The sequence below is a fragment of the Lutra lutra genome, chromosome 10 (genome assembly GCF_902655055.1).
Source record: "Lutra lutra chromosome 10, mLutLut1.2, whole genome shotgun sequence".
NCBI classification, from domain to species: Eukaryota; Metazoa; Chordata; class Mammalia; order Carnivora; family Mustelidae; genus Lutra; species Lutra lutra.
In genome coordinates this window covers 106,306,658-106,326,803 of record NC_062287.1, presented here as the reverse complement: position 1 = coordinate 106,326,803, position 20,146 = coordinate 106,306,658, and the positions used below count along the sequence as shown (strand labels likewise).

Below are 20,146 nucleotides of genomic sequence, written 5' to 3'. Positions count from 1 at the left end.
GTTACTTCCCCTCCCTCCTCACTAAGGAAATTCATTACTTTTAATTAAAAGGATAGTTGCACCATGGAAAAGCCATACACATCAGCAAAGAAATACTATGCATATTCATACAAGGGAGGAGGCTTGAAATATTCAGGTATAGGTTTTCCTACACTTGAAATTTCTCATGTTCACAAAACAGGAAGGAAAGACAAATTCTCGTGCAAAACAGTATCAGCAACTTTCAGCCACAGCATCAAAATAGGAAGTTAGCCAGCAGACACTTTGCAGCCAAGCTAGATTCTAAACAAAAAGTCTCTTCTGTACAAAGAAAAATGTTTTGCTTTTGTTAAAAAAAAGGCTGTAACTGGCAAATTTCTTCCCTCAAATGCTTGCCCCAAAGTTCAGTGTTTAACTTCCTATTCCAGATGCCTACTGCATTACTCAAACTGAATGCAAATGTTCATTACTGCAAATGTGCTTCCAGTTCCTCAGCTTCCCCTCATTCCCATCTCATTTTTATCTACTTTTTCTCCATGTTTTCTAAAGAAAATCAGTGTATGTTTCAGCCTCCACTCTTATCAAAGGTTTCAGAAGTAAAAACCAAATTGCACTTTGATTTTGTGCACAGCCCCCCATGATACTAAATTACATCACTAACAGCAATGACATGGCTAAAATAGTAATTTCTGCCTCTTCCCCTGCTCTTGTGATTGTAACATTAACCTCAAAATGACATCTCTAAAAATATCTGCAAACCCTAAAATACAACTAATATACTTTTTATCATCGTTACCATAAGGCAGTGCTTATGAGCATGGACTTTGGAGTCCTACATCTGTCATTTATTCACTCTGTGATCTTGATTAAGTTACTGCATCATTTTAAACCCATGTCAACTGGTAAATGAGCTAGTAACCTTTCCTCCATGAAACTGGCTGGATTAAATGAAACGATTCACATAAAGTATGGAACACAGTAAAAGCTCAATAAAAACGAGCCACATCCTACATGTATGCATCTGTTAATATCTTTATTTTACATTATAGGAAAACACCATTAAAATTTATTCCCCTATTTTGAAACACTTAGGGATTAGGCTGAAATTAAATTCTGTTTGATAAGAAAAAAGGAATCAATGAGAAAAGACTACAAAGGACCTACTTAGGAATACAACTTATTTAAAAAGAAACTGATTATTCTAATACGTCATTACAAATGTATTTAATGGCTGTCAAAAAGTTTGCTTTGCTACCTTAAATAGCTGACTACTTCAAAGTACTACAATTTAATAAATATTACATAATTTTCTTTTGAAAATTTAACTGCCCTTCCTTTATCCAGTCCACAAATTAGTGGCAGTTTTTTGTACATTCATCTCCCTGGAGGCCAACAACAACTATTTCAGGATCGAAGAGGTCATTCTCAAACATGAAAATGTCGTACTTAATAATTGTTACTATGGGGGCGCCTGGGTGGCTCAGTGGGTTAAAATTCTGCCTTCGGCTCAGGTCATGATCCCAGGGTCCTGGGATTGAGCCCCACATCAGGCTCTCTGCTCAGCGGGGAGCCTGCTTCCTCCTCTCTCTCTCTCTGCCTGCCTCTCTGCCTGCCTCTCTGCCTACTTGTGATCTCTGTCAAATAAATAAATAAATAATCTTATAAAAAAAAATTGTTACTATGGCTTAGAGATCTAAAAGCAAGGCACCATTCTCCAAGGCAAAGTAAGTGCCTGAGAGTTAAGGAAGCCAGAGACAGATGAGTTAAGTTGGGTTAATGCCAGTGATGGACTCAAGGTTCCTCTTGGTGGCAGCAGCCACTGTGAAAGCTCTGCATTGGGCCAGACTGGTCCCAGCTATTCTCCCCAAGGGTTTTAATCCAGTGAAACAAGAACACCAACACCCTCCTTCCTTATTTTTATAAGGCACACTAGAAGCTACCATTCTTGGCTACTCTGGAATGGAATGCACCTAATCACTTGCCAAGGTGTTTCCTCAAGCAACAGGCTGATCTCTAGACCTGCCAGTGAAGTAGAGCACCTAGTGGGTCACTTTTCCATTACGTGTTTTTTTTGCAGGAGAAAAACGCTAGTGGTAATAGCGGCTAGACTGGAACACCTTCAGGGATATGGCTTTTTTAACTGCCTCTTTATAATACTCGTTTAACAATAACATTATCCTGAATCTGCACTGCTCAAAATAACTTTTTAAGCAAAAAGGAAAAATGGCAAATCTATTTTCCTTTACAAACTTTCATATTCACTGTGACACTGAAGCCTACTTAAATGTTGGGTTTTAATTAGCAAAATCCTTTTTATTTGCCTCTATTCTACTTGAATGTGTGTATAACTTTTTAAGCTATGACACTTATCTTGTCAACATTCCATATATTAGGTATGTTGTACTTGGCTTGCATTGTTACACTATTTAGGATATCAATTATCCCCTTTTGTACGAAAAAAGTGGCTGAAGGTTATAACCATGAAGAATGTATTTTAAAAGATCTGAAATATTTACAATAGAGAAAATGTAATCATTTGTTACGTTATGCTATTTTTACCAGTTTATCTTCCAGATAAACTGGAATATAATACCCACTTGCCTAAATTATTAAATTACTCATAAGGAAAAAAACTCCTAATATCAATCTGGTTGGATTTCAGATGTCCAGTCACTTTGTGGGTTTGAGTTATTTTTCTAATATTTACATTTTACATCTAATATTCTAATATTTAATATTAAATTTCTAATTTTTCTAATATTCACAAAATATCTATTTTTAATGTAAACACTTAATTTCAAAGGTCATGATTTGACCCAAAAGTTACCCAAATTCATACAATGAGACACATTACAAAGGGGCCGGGGAACCTAATATTATCAGCCTGATTTAAAAGCAACAAATTATCTACCATGTTTCATAAAAAATATACTACGTTCACTTCATCCCATTACGTTTTCATTCTTAGAAGGTCAAAGCCTTCCTATCAAACCGGCATCCAGACTTTACATCTAGAGAATTCCAGCTGGGACAATAATCTGTTTGCACAGGGCTTTTCAGACCTATCTAGTGAGTTTAATTACCTTTTTTAAAAATAAGCATTTCCCATTGACCTATATTTTAGGTTGACTACAACCACACAAATGAAACTGCTTTATTATTAGTGTAACAGAGCATAGTGCTCTCTCTTGCAGATTCTTGGTAGTGCTACCCCAACAAACATATAGCTACCACACTTGATTCCCTTTTTCACTGGCCGGCAGATTAGACAAACCACCCCACAAAGCTACAGCTTAATCTCTAGGAAAACAAGCCTTGCTTGCCAAAAAGTCAACTGACTTGTTCAGTGTTCCCAGGCAATTTGGAACCAGCCTAGCTCTTGGGACAAATCTCAGATAAATTCACACTAAAGTACTCCAGCTCAGTTAGTGTATTGGTAGTTCAGTGGAAGCACAGTTTTATACGTTTTTTTTTTTCCAAATCCACTACCACTCCAAACCAGTTACATAACTGCAAATCAATAGGTTAAATGCATCCTACAGTGGGTTGTTTTATGAGCTACAATTCTGTATGCTCTAAATTCTGTGGGTGAGTTTATAATTTTTAAGAAATGCTTAAAACTATACCTAAAGTTTATGCCCTTTAAAGGGTTCACCTAACTAGTCTTACCCTATTTTATTAACCTTTATAGGAAATCCAATGCAAACTACCAAATATGAAGGTCTGGCTTGTAGTTTGTATCTCAAGGGATTTGGGAGCAATAAAAAACTTGTGCCTCATATCCCCAGTTACAGCCTCTTTCTCAACATTTTTCTTTTATTAATGCACACAAAAAAATGACAGACTTGCCTTGTGAGGTCGAAAATAGAGATACAGGCTGAGAGGAAGAGGAAGAAACAAAGGAATCTGAAAGAAAATATAGAGCGTGAGAATTTGACAACCTCACACAGGAATTTTAATTTTAACTCTCCAACTTTTTTTTTTTTGGTCAAGCATTGTAATTTCATTGGGTTTAAGCAAGAGGGGAAAACTCATATCTTTATTTCCATTTACTGTTTTCACTCACCTGGCAACAAAACCTTATTTCATTTTCAAGTTGCATTTCTAGAAGTTAATCAATTCAAATGTTTTGGTCATATATTCTCACCTTCAAAGAAAAAAGAGGAACCTCTAGCATTTTTAAACAAGTATAACCTCAAGAAAGAGGATACTATCCTGCAACTCTTTGACTCTTTGTAGAAAAGAAAAAAGAGGTACCTGAGTACTAACGGATATTTGCTTTTAACCATTCTCAACTGCATTTTGAAAAGTTAGTCACTAATACAACCATTTAAAGGTATATACTTGGCAAATATGCAAAGTAGACCCTGAATACTTAAAAAAAAGATCACAAATAATCCATTAGGAAAACAGGACTGCATGAGAAATATTCCACCTTCTAAAATTATACTCCTCTCAATTTGGAAACATTATCAAAATTATAAATGCATGTACTGTCCCCACCAGTAATAGTCATCCTTTTAATTTGGCCGGTTACACCTCGAGGAATTTAACCTACAATATTAGCATAGAATACAAACACATGTATATGAGAATATTCGTATGAGCACTGGCTACAAGTATTAGGAATACTCTAAGTAACCACCAATAGGAGACTAGTTACATCCAAACAAAGGAATATTGTTTGAAAAAGTACGCTACGAAAAGCTGCTACAAAAAAGAGTAAAGAACAGCTATGTATGTTGATATAATTGGAGAAATTAAAAAAGTGAAGTATAGAAGTGTACATATGTGCCCCCCCTTGGTTGCTAGCAATAGGGACTTTGATGTCTGAAGTGGGGGAGATCTGCTTTTCAGTATGACCTTTGGCCCTTTAAAAAACAAACAAAGCACATACATTACCTTTTCACTAAAAATGGAAAAAATTAATAAAAATAGAATGTGAAAAGCAGCCCCCCAACAAAGTGTCCCTAAATATACTGGCCTTTACTCCTTTTTCCTTGCAATTATAAATGCTTTCACAAATATTCGAAATATACTTAAAATAGGGAGCTTGATTGCTTTAAAGGACTGGGCTATAACTTGCATCAATAAGTACGAATTTATTTTGTGAATAAATATGGAGCACAGGAGGAGCGCCTGGGTGGTTCAATGGGTTAAGCCTCTGCCTTCGGCTCAGGTCATGATCCCAGGGTCCTGGGATCAAGCCCCCACATCGGGCTCTCTGCTCAGCAGGGAGCCTGCTTCCCTCTCTCTCTCCGTCTACCTCTGCCTACTTGTGATCTCTCTCTCTCTGTGTCAAATAAATAAATAAAATCTTAAAAAAAAAATATGGAGCACAGGAACAGCAACGGAGAGCTTAGTGGAGCACAGGCACAATTCAGTAACTCAGGACCAGAATTTTTAAAATTCACTGCTTTTTAATTATATTAAGCTGAAGCATCACATTTACCACCACAAATGAAAAACCATTCTTTTTGGTTGTTTTTGTCTTGTTTGTTTTTAATAATCTCTACCCTCAACGTGGGGCTCAATCTCTCCTCCTGAGATCAAGGGTCGCATACTCCGACTGAACCAGCCAGGTGCCCCCATCTCCTTTCCTTTTCTAAAGCAAGTGTTTCTATGTTTCTTCAGTGTTTCCGGATGGGTTCATCCCTCTATTTACCTTCAATATTAAATCTCTCCCAGATGATGAGTTTAAGTCTGAATAAACCTAAAAAAACAAATGCTAATATGTTTAGCCCACAGCCAAAAAGGATCCTATGAACCTGACTATCCACCTCCACCTAACGCTCCCTCATAACGGAAAATTTCAACATAAAAATTCTTATACATAGCATCTATTCTAATACAAAACACAGATAACCAGTGACAGTTTCTGACAATACTGCATGAGATCTTCTAACTAACAAAACCATACTGTATTCATATTCCATATTTATGCCATAGGAAACTAATCTCAAGAATGGTGATCTAGGGGTGCCAGGGTGGCTCAGTCATTAAGTGACTGCCTTTGGCTGGGGTCATGGTCCTGGGGTCCCGGGATCATGCCCCACATAGGGCTCCCTGCTCAGCAGGAGGCCTGCTTCTCCCCCTCCCACTGCTTGTGTTCCCTCTCTCTCCCTGTCTCGCTCTGTCAAATAAAATCTTAAAAAAAAAAAAAAATGGTGATCTTAATTCTCATATGCTATTACTTAAATCAAACATTATCATTCGGTAACAACAGTAACCGTTAGCTGGGTCCAGGCATTGTATCGGCACTGGAACACCAAGATGTTCCAACACCAAGCTATGCCCACAAGTAACTCAAAGAGAAACACAAACCAGTACAACTGCGCAAGTTGTGGGACTGCCACAGAGGCAGGTCACTAGGGTACACTGCAGAAGAGATGGTAAACTTGGTCTTCACGGTCAAGTGACCATGGCAGAGAAAGCCATTCTGGAAAGAAGGAATAACTGGCCAAATTCTAAATGACTCTAAATGTCATGTTATGAAATTTGGATTATATCCTATATGGGATGAGGAATCACTGAGAATTTTAAGGTAAGGGATTGACAGTATCACATGTGTTTTAAAAAGAACTATGGCAGCAGGTAGAGCCCTAGACTTAATTGAAAAGCTACTGCATAATCTTGGCTTCAGTTTTTTATTTGTTTAGTAGACTAGTAAAAGATCTATTAAGACTGGTTAAATAAATTTCAATATATCCATACAATGGTACACCATTCATTAAAAACTGCTGTAGATGGGAATTTATGGACACTAAATGATGTTGATAGCACACTGAATAAAGAACACTGAAAAATTTCAACAACATGACCCCATTTTGGTAAAAAATACAAATTCACGTAAGAAGAAAAAGTACATGATATTCACTAAGTAGAGTGATTATGAAAATTAAAAAATACTTTTCTTCTGTGTTTGAGATTTTGAAAAGAATGAACATGTATTCTTATTTCAAAAAAGTTTATCAGTTTGTTACAAATGAAAGGATAAACACGAAAATGTTAACTGGGTGGTACTACTCACTGATTTTTAATTTTCTTTGTATTTTTAATTTTCCTGAATTTTGCTATGGACATACATTTTTCAAGAATTATAAATTCTGGGGTGCCTGGGTGCTTCAGTGGGTTAAGCCTCTGCCTTCAGCTCAGGTCATGATCGCAGAGTCGTGGGATCGAGCCCTGCATCGGTCTCTCTGCTCAACAGGGAGCCTGTTCCCCCCCACCTCTCTCTGCCTACCTCTCTGCCTACTTGTGATCTCTCTGTCAAATAAATAAATAAATAAATATTAAAAAAAAAAAATGAATTACAAATTCCTGGGACACCTGGGTGGCTCAGTCAGTTAAGCATCTGCTTTCAGCTTGGGTCATGATCCCAGGGTCCCAGGATCGAGTCCCACATCGGGCTCCTTGCTCAGCAGGGAACCCGCTTCTCCTCCTGCTCCCCCTGCTTGTGCTCATGCTGTCAAATAAACAAACAAAATCTTAAAAAAAAAAAAGATAAATTCCTAACACATATCTATTCCCTTCTTCAAGGAACAGATTAGCAACCTTAGAGAAGAAAAAGGACACCTAAAATGGGATCTCTTATCAGGTCTTTCAATAAAACTTGACTAAATTATCTTTTCAGTGTTCACACCACTAGATTTTCAAATCGTCGTTAAGACTTCAATCTACAACAAACTGTCAAAACTACCCCCCAAGGGGCGCCTGGGTGGCTCAGTGGGTTAAGCCTCTGCCTTCGGCTCAGGTCATGGTCTCAGGGTCCTGGGATCAAGCCCCGCATCGGGCTCTCTGCTCAGCGGGGAGCCTGCTTCCCTTCCTCTCTCTCTCTGCCTGCCTCTCTGCCTACTTGTGATCTCTCTCTGTGAAATAAATAAATAAAATCTTAAAAAAACAAAACAAAACAAAACAAAAAACTACCCCCCAAAATTCTGCCTCTTCGAAAACAGGTCCTTCCATTTACTGAGTCCTGAATATCTGTGACAGACACTAACCTAAATATTTATATACATATTAAATGAAATCCTTACAAAACTCATTTAAGATTAAAACAAAACAAAAAAGGGTGCCTGGGTGGCTCAGTGGTTGGAGCCTCTGCCTTCGGCTCAGGTCGTGATCCCAGGGTCCTGGGATCGAGCCTCACATCAGGCTCTCTGCTCAGCAGGGAGCCTGCCTCCTCCTCTCTCTCTCTCTGCCTGCCTCTCTGCCTACTTGTGATCTGTCTGTGAAATAAACAAATTAAAAAAATCTTAAAAAAAAAAACAAAACAAAACAAAACACAAAAACCTGAAGCTTTTATCAGTACTTAAACCTGCACTTTTCTTGAAAATCTGTGGCTTTCTTTCTCTATCATCCTATCCACCAGTCACATCACCTGTCCTGATATTGCTGATCTGAAATGCATATGCTACTGACCTAAAAATTTACTAGTTTGTATTTTAAAACTCCATCAGACCCCTTGTCCCCTTACCTCTTAACCCTTCTCTCCAGCAGCATATGGAGTGGGTAAGAAGTGGAAAATAGGAGGAAAAAGACCAAATGGCACACTGGTGTAGGTTTTCAAATTTGGGTCAAGCCTGTGCTAGATATTATTAGGGGGAGAGGAAGAGAAGTGTGTTGGACTGGACATGAGACTCCAGTTTTGACTGAGATGGGGGGAAAATAAACCAAATAAATCTGTTTGAGTTTTCTTTTTTTTTTAAAGATTTTATTTATTTGATAAAGATCACAAGTAGTCAGTGAGGCAGGCAGAGAGAGAGAGAGAGAGGGAGGAAGTAGGCTCCCTGCCGAGCAGAGAGCCCGATGCGGGGCTCGATCCCAGGACCCTGAGATCATGACCCGAGCTGAAGGCAGAGGCTTTAACCCACTGAGCCACCCAGGCGCCCTGTTTGAGTTTTCTAACCCCCAGTAAAAACATTGTTCCAATGAACTGTTCATTTTGGTGAAAACTGCCCTTTAACAGCAACAGAATACAAACTGTATTTTTAGAAAAGCAGCAAGGTTACTTTTAGGAACAACTTCATACAATGAATGACTTCCATATTTAACCTCAAAATGTCTGCCTTTTTGTTAGTTTCCACAGATTATTAAAGCGTCTTCCAACACAGGAGGAAAAGTAGTGTCTGAAATTTTATCTAAAATTAATACAATGAAAATTAGAAATTCATTAGCTCTTTCAAACATCCTTTCTTTCTACCTTTAAAAGATTTTTGTCATGGGGCTGCTGGGTGGCTTAGTCAGTTAAGTATCTGCCTTGACTCAAGTCATGGTCCTGGGATGGAGCCCCATCTAACTCCTGGCTCGGCAGGCAGCCTGCTTCTTCCTCTCCCTCTGCTCAACCCTGCCACTTGTGCTCTCCCTTGCTTGCTCTCAAAACAAACAAACAAACAAACAAACAAACAAAAAACTAAGATTTTGGTTACAGTTTTTGTTTGCCTATAGAGCTAGGCTCTCTGAAAAGGGTATTTCCACTCTTTCTCATGACCACAATTCCGATGGCAACTCTTATCATTTCCGTAGAAGCTGCTTCACTGAGCCAATTCATACCCCCATCCTACCAGAATTGCAGGGATAGGCAGACCAACTTTCCCCCCGGGAAAACTTTATACCATTTTTTCCTTTATATACATATTTTTTCTTCCTTTATATTTTTGTTAGGACCTCCACTGTATTACTGAATATTAGTGATGAAACTGGACCTCCTTGCCTTGTCCAAAGCAGTTTTTTTTTCTTTTTTTAAAAGATTTTATTTATTTATTTGTCAGAGTGAGCACAGGCAGACAGAGTGGCAGGCAGAGGCAGACGGAGAAGCAGGCTCCTGCTGAGCAAGGAGCCCGATGTGGGACTCGATCCCAGGACGCCAGGATCATGACCTGAGCCGAAGGCAGCGGCTCAACCAACTGAGCCACCCAGGCGTCCTGTCCAAAGCAGTTCTGATTTCATGATTAAGGCTTTCTTTAAAAAATAATGAAACTTTTTATTTTAGAATAATTTTATATTTATGGAAAAGGCCCAGACGTAGTAGAGTGTTACTTTATATAAAGCACTCAGTTTCTCCCATTGTTAACGAATTACACTAATACGGCAGTACATTTGTCATATTTAACCAACACTGACACATCACTAATAAGTAAACTCCATACTTGATTTTTATTTCATTAATTTCCCCTAATGCCTTTTTCTGCCCCAAAATCCCATTCAGGATACCATATCTTGTTTTTGTCACTATGTCTCCTTAGCCTCTTTTGGACTATGACAATTTCTTAGACTTTCCTTGCTTTTAGTGATCTTGATAGTTTTGAGGAGTATTGGTCAGATATACAGGGATAACTGGTCAGAATGTCCCTCAATTTGAGTTTGTCTCATGGTTAGAATGGAGTTTTAGAGAAGATTACCACTTAGGTAAAGGGCCATCCTTGTCATAACAGATCAAGGGTACATGCTATCAATATGACTTATCACTGAAGATGTTAACCTTGATCCCCTGGCTGAGATGGTTTGCCTGGTTTCTCCAGGTAGTACTTCTCCACCGTCCTTCCACACTGTACTCTCTAGATGCAAGTCACTAAGCACTTCCCACTTTAACTCTTGTGAATCCTAAAGTTGAAAGGCTTTCTTTGTACATTTATGGAGTAAATGTGTATGCAGTCCAAGAGGAAGAATAAGCAGAATTCTTGGTGCAAAAGAAACACAATTAGAAAGTCTAACAGAGGGGCACCTGCGTGGCTCAGTTGGTTAAGTGACTGCCTTCGGCTCAGGTCATGATCCTGGAGTCCCAGGATCGAGTCCCGCATGGGTCTCCCTGCTCTGCAGGGAGTCTGCTTCTCCCTTTGACCCTCCCCACCTCTCATACTCTCTCTCAAATAAATAAATAAATAAATAAAATCTTAAAAAAAAAAAAAAAGTCTAACAGAAATAAATAAAATGCACTGTGTAAGTAAGAAATTGGTCACAAGTATCTGAATGACACAAATTCCTTTTTTAAAAGATTTTATTTATTTATTTGAGAGAGACAGAGATAGCAACAGAGAGCATGAGAGGGGGAGGAGAGGGAGAAGCAGGTTTCCTGCTAAGCAGGAAGCTTGAAGCTGCTTAATCAACTAGGCCGCTTGGGATCATGACCTGAGCCAACCACAGACTGCTCAACTGACTGAGCCACCCAGGAGCCCCTTAATGACCCACTTCTAAAACAGTACATGTACTTTTAGAAATGTATTACCCTTTTCCAAATAATGTTCAAGATCAATGCACTGAGTCAAAACTTCAGATTTTGTTAGGAATAAAACAAAAATTAGGGGCACCTTGGTGGCTCAGTGGGTTAAGCCTCTGCCTTCGGCTCGGGTCATGATCTCAGGGTCCTGGGATCGAGTCCTGCATTGGGCTCTCTGCTCGGCAGGGAGCCTGCTTCCTCCTCTCTCTCTTTGCCTGCCTCTCTGCCTACTTGTGATCTCTCTCTCTCTCTCTGTCAAATAAATAAATAAATAAATATCTTAAAAAAAAAAAAAAAAAGAGTAGGATGCTCAACCAAATGTTGGGGTGCCTCAACCCAGACACCCAACAATTAAAAAAAAAAAAGGAGTAAAACAAAAATTAAACTTATTCAATCCTTTTTTTTTTTTTTTTTGAGATTTATTTATTTGAGAGAGAGAGATCACAAGTAGGCAGAAAGACAGGCAGAGGAATGGGGGGAAGCAGACTCCCTGCTGAGCAGAGTGCCTGATGTGGGGCTCGATCCCAGGACCCTGAGATCATGACCTGAGCCGAAGGCAGAGGCTTAACCCACTGAACTACGCAGGCACCCCTCCAACTTACTAATCCTGACACATCAGACTAGCCTACCACTGAGTCTTTATTGGAAATGGAGTCTCTTCATAACATTCCAAAACTTGGCATTCAAGTGGTTATGAAAAGAAACTTCTGTGGATTAAAGCCATTAGTGAAAAATACCATGAGTCCAGAGGTAAAGAGAGTAATAAAAGAAACCAATCTTAAACATAAGATATATTTATTACAGATATAGTTTTATGGGCTTACATAAAAACTCTCGTGGATATGTCAATTTCCATAGGGGTTAAGTTTTTGCAAAAACCATATTCCAATTTTCAAAAACCAAACATTCTTAACCTGTGCTTCATGAACAATTTCATAGTAGTCCATGAACTATGGACCCTGTGAAAGCCTATGCAATACTTTGCTTATATGCATGTTTTTCTGGGTATAGAATTTCTCTATTCATTCCATATTTACTGAATACCTGTAATTTTAGTAGCTAAACAAAAATGACTAGTTGCTCATTCAAAAATATCTGAGAGCCTGTTTTGCACCAGGTCCTGCTCAGACATTAGAAATAGAGCAGTGAATAAAACAGCAAAAATCCCTATTCTGGTGGAACTTGTATCTAATGTGGAAGACAGACAATAAAGTAAGTCAGATTACATACCATATATTTGTAAATAGAAGAATAATATGACAGATGGTAAGAAAAATAAAGCAGAGGAGGCCTATAAGGTATTTTTTGTGTGCAATTTACGTAAGGTAGTCAAAGACCTAAGAAAGGTGAGGGAGAGAAAAGCTGTGAGGATATATGGGGAAGAACATTCTAAGCAGAGAGAACAGCAAATAAGACTCTGAGGTAGAGGAGTATTCCTGGTGTGAAGAACAGCAAGGGAGCCAGTACATAAAGCTGGGTGAGTAAGAGGGAGGTTGAGGCCAGATATAAGGCTTCAACAGCCCTCTAAGGACTGTGGCACTGACTCTGATGAGTGTGATCGAAAGTTACTGGAGCATTTGCCTACGAGTGACACGATCTGACTTATTTTTTCGCAGGTTTACACCAGCTATTGTACGAAAAGCAGACTGAAAAGAGGCAAGGGATAAAATCTGAAGAACAGTTAGCAGGAAGCACAATAATCCAGGAGAGCCAGGATAGCAGCCTGGGCCAGGGTGATAACAATGAAGGCGGAGAAAAATGGTTAGACACTAGATAGATTCTGAAGGTAGAATCAATAGGATTTGCTGATACTGTATGAAGGGAAGAGAGGAGTCAAGGGTGACTCCAAGATTTCTGATTTGGGCAAAAGATGGACGACGAATGACCACTTATTGAGATGCAGAAGACTGTGAGAAGAACAGATTATACAAGGAAAGATCAGGGAGTTCAGGTCTAGACACAGTAAGTTTGAGATGTCCATCAGACATGAAGACTGAAGATAAAGATTTAGAAGTCACTACTTTACAGATGGTATTTCAAACCACAAGATGGATATCATAAATGAGACCAGTGCAAAGAGAAAAGTTCTGAGAATTGAGTCCTGGAGTACTATACATGCTACAAGTAGAGACAAGAACAAGAATTAGCAATATGAAAGACCAATATTATGAAAATCCACAGTGTCAGAAAGATTAGTGGTTGCCAAGGAATGGAGAGTGATTGCCACAGGTATAGAGTTTCTTTTGGGAGGGATGAAAATGTTCTGGAACTAGACAATGGCAATCGTTGCACAACCTTGTATATATACAAAAAGCCACTTTATAATGGTGCTTTTTAGGTTATGTGAACTCTATCTTAAATTTAAAAAAAGGAAGAACTAGCAAAGGATACAGGAGCAGCCAATGAGCATATGTGGTGTCATGGAAGACCAATGGAAAGGTATTTCAATAAGGAAGCAAGTGATCAATTTTACCAGAAGCTGCTGATAGGGCACTTAGGATGAGGTCTGAGAGCTGTCGGATCTAACAATGTGGAAAATAGCCAGTGAAGGTGACAAGAGAAGATTCTGTAGACAAGTGGGTCAAAAAAGCAGCTGGCTTAGGAAGCAAAATTTTTAACTTCAACCAGAAACCGAAGTAAAGAGGGTGACTGGATGATTTTTACCACATGTTGTTTCAAATGTTAAAGACAGGCAGTGTGTATCATTTGAAAGAGAACTGAATTGGGCCCTCAATCCCTTAGTTTTATCCTACCCTCAATGTTAGAGCAACAAACCTTTAGACATGTAACTTAATCTGAGCCTGATTCCTCATCTGTAAAATAAGGCTTATATCACTACCTACGTCACAGATTAACATAACATAAGGCTTTCTCCTATTAAATACAGCCTCTAGAGATCTAGATGATCTGTTTTGTTTGCCTATCTTCCAAAGAGCTTTATTGTATGCTCAAACATTTATTAAGTTAATGTATGGGCAAAATTTAAACCATAAAGCAGTACACAAATAAATATAAGACATAAAAATCAAATATTTTACCTCCTATATAAAATGAAGACACTTTTTCTCACTGTTGAAATGCCTTCAGGTAACAGGACAAAAGGGGCTCCGTATCAGTTTTGCTTAAAAAATGTTCCCCAAATACCCTTCAATATATCCTAAGGGCAAGTAGCCAATGAGGAACGTGTCAGAAAGATCACACTTCTCCTGGTTATGACAATGTGGTTACCGGGAGAAATAAAACAGTTGGAGAAAACAGGGAAGTATATTTCTTTGAAATTTAAAAAAAAATGAGAGGGATACCTAGTGACAATTATACCATACCCCTTCCTAACAAAATAAAAACACAAATCCTATTTAAAGGGATTCTGTCTGAGAAACTGCAGAATCACAGAGCAACATGTCTTACATACGTCATGGAAATGCAGCAGAAGACTTCAACAATGCAATCACAAGCAAAACTGATTATAGCTAAAATTACCTGGCATACACAATTTTTCAAAACATCTTTAGCATACCCAATGACCAAAAATAATTCTAGAGTTAACAGCTGTTATGAATGAACTGAATAAAAGGTTAAATCAGTTTCCTGGGCAACTTCTGAATGAGATAATATAAGGCCAACTTGGTGATTTTTATCTGAAAAGTTTTATTACAAAATTTATATATTTTTCACAAGTTTATACAGTTTAGGAGGTACTTATAAATTCATCATTAACAATAAAGTCAAACACAAACTATAAGCTAAGTACATACAATATGCATAGTTATTCATTTATTTGGAGCCTTTATAATTCCACTTGGAATTACAAAAACCATAAGTTCCAGGATTACTACTAAAGAGAAGTGCTTTTCTACACAACAAACAATCTCAAACGAAACTGGAAACTTTAACTTTCCCTAAGCTTCAATGACCATGTCACCAATCCCTTCACTACCAAACTTCATTGACAAGCGCTTGAAACATGAACAGGAATCGACCTTCCCCCACCAAAACAAAACAGTGAGTCCTGTATTAGGACAAATATGTAATTTTCTTGCCACAGAACAAAATAAAAGCAATGATATTTATTTTATTTTGTTTTCAGACCATCTCTAAAATCATAAAAATTAAAAAACATGATACACTTACCAGCAATTTAATGAACAATCCTCTAGAGATTTCGATTTAGGGTTAAGGTACACCTGTCAAATGTATGAGACTGGTCTGTTTGATCAGAGTGGTTAAATTATTTGTGAATGTGACTGTAAGAGGAAAAAAGCTTTAAAAGAAACCTTTTATTCCTGGCGAATAAAAAAATCATCCAACTCAACAGGCAAATGTAAACTATATCGACATGACCATTCTTGCTGTCTTCTGTACTCTTGCCTCCAGTGACAGTAGGTTCATAGTGCGTTAGAACTAAACTTACAGTCAGAATGCCGCAAACAATACTTAAGCATATATTTTTTAAAACTATTCAGTAATCTCTACACCCCACGTAGTGCTCGAATTCACCACCCTGAGATCAAGAGTCACGTGCTTTTTCGACTGAGCCAGCCAGGCGCTCCAATACTTAAGCATGTTGGTGTCATGTCAAGCTATCTACAAAACGCTGTGGCGGTCTCCCACTTCCCTTCTAACAGACAAGGTGAATGAAAGGGGTGGTAGCTTTACGACATTAATGAGAAAGGTCAAAAGCTGAAACAGATTCACTTTTATTTATTTATTTTTAAAGATTTTATTATTTGAGAGAGAGAATGAGAGAGAGAGCAAGAGGAGGGGAGGGTCAAGGGAGAAGCAGACTCCCTGCAGAGCAGAAAGCCTGATACAGGACTGGGTCCCAGGACTCCAGGATCATGACCTGAGCCGAAGGCAGTAGCCTAACCAACTAAGCCACCCAGGCACCCGAAACAGATTCAGTTTTAAAAAGAAGTCCTATCAAATCTTACTTCATCTCAGATCTTACATCATCATGAAGATTATGATTTCTTGCTTATAATTCAATCACTATTTTGTATATACGTGCAAACAGTTTTTAACCTGCAAAAAGATGTATCAAATATTAGCTATTTTTACTTAGTAAGAGTTCAGATTCTAGGGCACAAAGTAAATTTGCCTAGGTCATATTGCAGAGACTCATAATATGCACAATTATTAAGAGACAGAATTGGGCTTGAAATTTTGTGCCTCTGAAGCTCAAATCACCATGTTATACTGCCACTGAAAATCTGATGTGAATATAATACAGCTAATGTCAGTGCTGAACAAGTAGATGTCTAAGGGTTAAGATGGAAAATGCAAATTGCATACTCACATTTGATCGACATGATAGGACAAATGTGAAATGGTGCCATAAAAACTACATAGAACAACTAAATTTCATGAATAAGGAAAATAAGTATTTAAAATAAAAACCTTTTTTTTTTTTTAAATTGTCCAAGCTGTTCTAGCTTTGAGTTAATTTCCATGAACAGATAAAAGAAATACAGCTTTATTCTGGTACCATGATTTTCACAGCAATAATAAAGAACAGTCTCTGGCAAGTTACAGAATTTCGAATGCTATAAAGAGTCAACTTTCAAAGTCCAGACAACAGACATGTACCTATACATGACATCTAATAAAGGCAATTCTCCTCCTGAAAAGTACACCAAATATTTAAATCTCTTTTACCTTAATCTACATTTTCTGCCTTTGAGATCTTTTATATTCTTCTAAGGTAGAAATCTGGAAAGCCAATTCTGGACCTTGACTTCCTTCTCCAAGCCTATTACAATCCTGGCTGTGCCAGTACCTGAGGCACTAGAACAGAGTGTGCCATAACCTATGACCTTTAGTAGGAACTAGTATTTCTTTTTTTTTTTTTTAATCTTTTTTTTTTTTAAGATTTTTTTTTATTTGACAGACAGAGATCACAAGTAGGCAGAGAGGCAGGCAGAGAGAGAGGAGGAAGCAGGCTCCCCGCCGAGCAGAGAGCTCGATGCGGGGCTCGATCCCAGGACCCTGAGATCATGACCCCAGCCGAAGGCAGAGGCTTTAACCCACTGAGCCACCCAGGCGCCCCGGAACTAGTATTTCTAAAAGCTTTACTGGACAGGTTAATCAAGACAAAGCTTTTCCTACAGGACATCAAGCAACCACTTCTTTTACTTTTTCAAAGTCTCTAAAACCAAGATGAGCTTGGTGAAAGAATGTGAAGTGAAGGTTGAATCAACACTAGTAGATTTTTTAAACAATCGATTCTTAAATATTCATTTTAAATAGGTTAAACTGTGGAGTAACAAATTTCATCTTATCTTCATAGTGCAGAAGCCTACGACATTTCCTGAGGATGGAGAAAATATTCTGCAGGGAAGAAGAGCTTCTCCAATGAATGGTAACGACACGTTGCAGGATCTTAAGCTAAAGTTTTCAGGTAGTGAGGCCCACCAAAACCGTATTAATGCTTTTTAAATAATATTAATACACATCTGCAATAGGTCAGAATTTAAGACACAGTATCCATTTTGCAGGTGAACCAAAAAGTTATAATCAGGAAGAATCAAAAGCTGTGTACCAAAGGGCCAACAACCAAACGGTAAGCAACGACAAGTGATTAAATCCAAAACACCAAGTTGCTAAGTTATAGGGAAGCTGCTGTTCATCTGGACCTTTGCCCAGAACATGAAAATTTGGAGGAGAAACGCTGGTGGTTTAAAGGGAACAAGAGCTCTAAATTTGCTGCCTCATTCCTTTATCTGGGCAGCTAATCTTGACCTTGCAGAAGCTTCCTTTGATACTGTTTCTACTGAAATGGCCAAAGCCACACTGGAAAATCCAGCAGGGTACCAAAGCTTCTTTGTAGAAATCCACTGTTCAAAAACACCTAGAGAAAAAGGGGTGCCTGACTGGCTCAGTTGGTGGAGCATCCAACTCTTGATCTTGGGGTTGTGAGTTTGAGCCGCACCTTGGGTGTGATTACTTTAAAAAACAAAACAAAACCCAAACACTTAGAGAATGTATTGAAAGCAAAGATCAGAAATTCTACATTCCTTACATCAACCTAGGATTCTGGCAAAGGAGACAGTGAAGTATTTTAAAATCCCTCAAAATCCTTTAAGGTAACTAAATACAGGGCAGAATTATCTGTACTCTCCCAGGCTTATGGCCCACTTCTTTGACAAAAAGGTTTTTTTCTTTTCTTCAAAGATTGAGTTCCTTTAAGAACCACCACCTGCTCATGGTGCATTTTTTTTCCCCCCTCAAGAAGCCATCTGCACTGCAGATCTCTGCACGAGGGGAGTTGGAGCTTGCCAGCCAGCTCCCACCAGCAGGCTAACGCGTATACAATGGAAACTAAAAGCGGCCTGCAGCTTCGCTCCTAGCCTTTCACACGGATAGGAAAATGGGGTTCAACCAGCTTCTGCTTTGTCTAATTTTTCTCCCCCTTCCCCCTCTCTGCGCTAAACACCCCCTTTTGTTACATTGCGATCAATAATAGCCCAGAGAGAGCATGAAATCAAAATGTGTTGATGGCTTGGCATGACTCTATTATCTTCGGGAATATAAGCAACTGATTGCTTGTCCCCACCCCCACGCCGCGCCAGTGAAGAGCAGGCTGTGTTGCAGATGCAGCCACGGATCCATCTTGGACCATCAGCTGCTCCCTCCCAAATCTTCCCTGAGCTATTCTCATCACGCCTCCTCTTACCTCTTAGCCTCAGAAAAGCGGACATTTAGAGTCTAGCCACAAAAAAACAAAAACAAAAACAGTATAAGCAGATAAAAAAAAAGAAGTATAGAAAACGGCTACAATGTTTCCATCAAACTTCCTGATCCTCCCCACGGAAAACGAAAAAAAAAATTTTTTTTTTGTAAGACTACCATGAATTTCCGATTATGTCAACATCTGCCTGCAAACCTGCAATGCAACCCTTTCACCATCATCCCTTCAAAATCGTAGCTAGTGCTTTCTCCTACAACCAACCTGCCCCAATCCTCTCAATCGCTCTAATCCTCCACTAAACCACCCCGGTTCAGCGGACCGCTCCCCCGGACTGGTGTTTTTCCCCACCTGCCCTGCCTCGGTGTTAACGCCCACTCCCCAGAATATCTCCCCGCCCCCAACCTGTTTGCCTCACACCCCGTTATTTCCTCACCGCCTGCACCACCTTACGCTCCCCTCCCCCTTAGCCCATTTTCCAGACGCTCGTTCCCGGGGGCTGAAGCCTCCGACAGGAGAGGGTGATTTACCTTCCCCGACCCCAAAAACAACCCCCTCGAGGGCGGGGTTCCCCCGGCGCGCCTCACCCGCACAGGAGGAGCCGCAGCTCTTCGCCCCCAGGGCGGGGCAGGATCCAGGGCTCCCGCCACCGGGCACCGAGGGTTCGGCCCCGGAGGACGACGAGGAGACGGACGGGGATTGAGTGGCCGCAGACGGCTCCGCCATGGCTGCGCGAGCAAGGGCAGGAAAGGGATGAAGAGCGATGCGGGGCGGGAGAAAGGGAGGGGAAAGAAAATAATCAAGCAGCTGGCTCTCAGAAGTCCCTTCGCTCCTCCTGCTCCGAGGACAGACTCCAACAGACTGACTGACTCAGCCGAGCACAGCGAGAGGGCGGGAGCGCGAGCGCGCAGGCGCACAAAGTGCTCTCGGGCGGGCGGCGGTCGCGCCTAGGCGCCCAGCTACGCAGGGCGCAAGCGCAAGAACTGTCCCTCCGCGCTCCTGCGGGGAAGGAGGGGTAAACCTGGCCTCACGCTGCGTCCGCGCGAGAGGCCGGGCTGGGCCGCGCCCCTCCGGGAACCAGACGCAAGGGGCGTGGCGAAGTCCCAAGTTCCGCCCACCACTGCGGCCAAAATGGGAGGGGGCCCTGCAGGTTAGTGTCTCTTTACCCTTCTTTTGTGAATGTTTTAGGGTCGGCGGATTATGTGTTTTAACGATATTAGTTTTTTTTTTTTGCTTCCACTACCTGGAGTATGTCTTTCCCATAAATT

At 39.8% G+C, this 20,146-nt stretch overlaps 1 protein-coding gene across 2 annotated transcripts in view; it reads right to left on the bottom strand.

Annotated features, from left to right (window-relative positions):
• The window catches only part of RTN3 (reticulon 3), a 65,458-nt gene extending 45,673 nt beyond the window's left edge, over positions 1–19,785 (bottom strand). Inside the window, exons 1-2 of one of the 2 annotated variants that reach the window (XM_047690371.1) lie at positions 19,466–19,785; positions 3,829–3,885 (exon numbers count right to left, since the gene is read on the bottom strand). In XM_047690371.1, coding sequence (XP_047546327.1) covers positions 3,829–3,885; positions 19,466–19,604 — 196 coding nt within the window. In that variant the 5' untranslated portion in view covers positions 19,605–19,785. The remainder of the gene's footprint in view (positions 1–3,828; positions 3,886–19,465) is intronic. The other variant, XM_047690372.1, reaches the window with a different exon arrangement.
• Between the last annotated feature and the right edge of the window lie 361 nt (positions 19,786–20,146).